We start from the raw sequence: 2,064 nt of genomic DNA on the forward strand, positions 1-2,064 counted from the left end.
CTGAGTGGAGCTTATGTACTCATGTACAGTCCTGGAGTACTGTGAGCCCAGCCTGTGTGATGTGTCCCCCGGGGGGAGGGGCATCCTGGGCTGACAGGAAATGGGCAGAATGACATAACTTGGTCTGAGGAGGATCGCCTCTCTGGGTAAAGGCCGTGACACACTGCACGCGAAGCAGTGCGGAGCGGTGGCGTCACTTTCTTCTCGGCACCTCAGCTGGCAAGAGCTCGCGGAGCTGAGCGTGCCGAGATGAACAATTTCAACTTCAGCCAATCGGCTCGCGCGTATAAACCGGCGCGACGGGATGCGACGTCTGGCCGGTTGTTACAGACGAGCCGATTGGCTGAAGGTGCAGTCAATCATCTGCTCACACACTGCACGTGCCGGAGAACTTTGCTGCGCTCTGCACGGCTTCGCGTGCAGTGTATCACGGCCTTAACTCCACTAGACCAGCACAGTAAAAGACTGACATTCCTAAATGTAGAGATCCAATCATTTCTTTCCCTTTAACCCCCCCCCACCCCCCGAAAAGGATCAACTTCTGGGGTACCCTCTCCACCCTCCAGTGCTGTCCTCGGTCCAGTGTTGGAGTATGGAGAGGGTAACCGGGAATGCGTTTCCTTTTTTATATTTGGGGGTAGAATGAAGATACTGGAGTTCTATGTGAGGAAGGAGGTTCTATGCTGTGCCATGTGCTGGTTCCGGCCCCCCTCGCCCTATCCCGCCCCCGATCACAGCGACCAATCAGATTTCAGTCATGATAAATCTCAATTCTAATCTGTCCAATCCCATGGAGGCGCAGAGACACTTCCTGTATCCATGGAAGTGATACAATGTATAATGTGTATATACGGGAGCGGGCCGTACCTTCCCATCCACATACACCACTCGCTTCCCGGACGTCGTCCCGTGTTCAAACTCAATCTTATGGACGCCGTCGCTGAGCGCGACTTCCCACACCGCCACCAGGTCCGTCATTTTCTCCAGCCGGCCGTAGCGCGATCTGTAGGGAGACGGAGGGGGAGGTTACATGTGGTACAGGGGAGGCCCGGCCTCGGCACAGACAGATTACCGGACTCAGTGACAGGATGGCGGGGATTACAGCACACAGCTTAGACGTTTACAGAGGCAGAGACGCACAGCGCAGGTGAGGAGGAGACATGCGTGACACCAGACCATCAGACATGCGTGACACCAGACCATCAGACATGCGTGACACCAGACCATCAGACATGCGTTTATTATAGAACATCAGAAATAGGAGAGAAAACGAGGATACAAATAACAGATTTCATCACATGACTTCCTGACAGTGACGAGGATCCGAACCGGAGAACACATCACATGTAACCATAGCAATGAAACGATACAGGACGGGGCCCCCAGAGGACGGAGATACAGGACCAGTGCTAATACAGACGGGGCCCCAAGAGCACCAGGGCCAATACAGACAGAGGGACCCCAGAGCACCAGTGCCAATACAGGACGGGGGCCCCCAGAGCACCAGTGCCAATACAGACGGGGCCCCCAGAGCGCCAGGGCCAATACAGGACGGGGCCCCCAGAGCGCCAGGTCCAATACAGGACGGGGCCCCCAGAGCGCCAGGTCCAATACAGACAGGGGCCCCCAGAGCGCCAGGTCCAATACAGACGGGGGCCCCCAGAGCACCAGTGCCAATACAGACGGGGGCCCCCAGAGCACCAGTGCCAATACAGACGGGGGCCCCCAGATCACCAGTGCCAATACAGATGGGGGGGCCCCCAGAGCACCAGTGCCAATACAGATGGGGGGCCCCCAGATTTGACAGACATAGCCCCGCCCATCGCAGGCACGGATACATGAAGCGTGCGGTAACCTGTGCAGGAGCCGTGTTGGTGGAATGGATATCAGTACCGGGCTCATTCATTGGATCAGAGCTGCTCACATCATCTGAACTGCAGCGATCAAGTTAAAGAGGAACTCCGGTCTAAACAAAATCTTTTACATTGATCCCAATAGACTTGACGATGGAATTGGGGGGTGGGGGGGCGTGCTGTGCCCCCTCTACTGACACCGGAGGATGGG

At 56.3% G+C, this 2,064-nt stretch overlaps 1 protein-coding gene across 1 annotated transcript in view; it reads right to left on the reverse strand.

Moving 5' to 3' along the window:
- FAIM (Fas apoptotic inhibitory molecule) overlaps positions 1–2,064 on the reverse strand; it is a 7,302-nt gene that overhangs the window by 2,249 nt on the left and 2,989 nt on the right. The window contains exon 3 of the mRNA XM_018575540.1: positions 868–1,003. Coding sequence (XP_018431042.1) covers positions 868–1,003 — 136 coding nt within the window. The remainder of the gene's footprint in view (positions 1–867; positions 1,004–2,064) is intronic.

This window comes from Nanorana parkeri, unplaced genomic scaffold (genome assembly GCF_000935625.1).
Source record: "Nanorana parkeri isolate BGI_ZX_2015 unplaced genomic scaffold, ASM93562v1 scaffold4089, whole genome shotgun sequence".
In the NCBI taxonomy this organism is placed as follows: Eukaryota; Metazoa; Chordata; class Amphibia; order Anura; family Dicroglossidae; genus Nanorana; species Nanorana parkeri.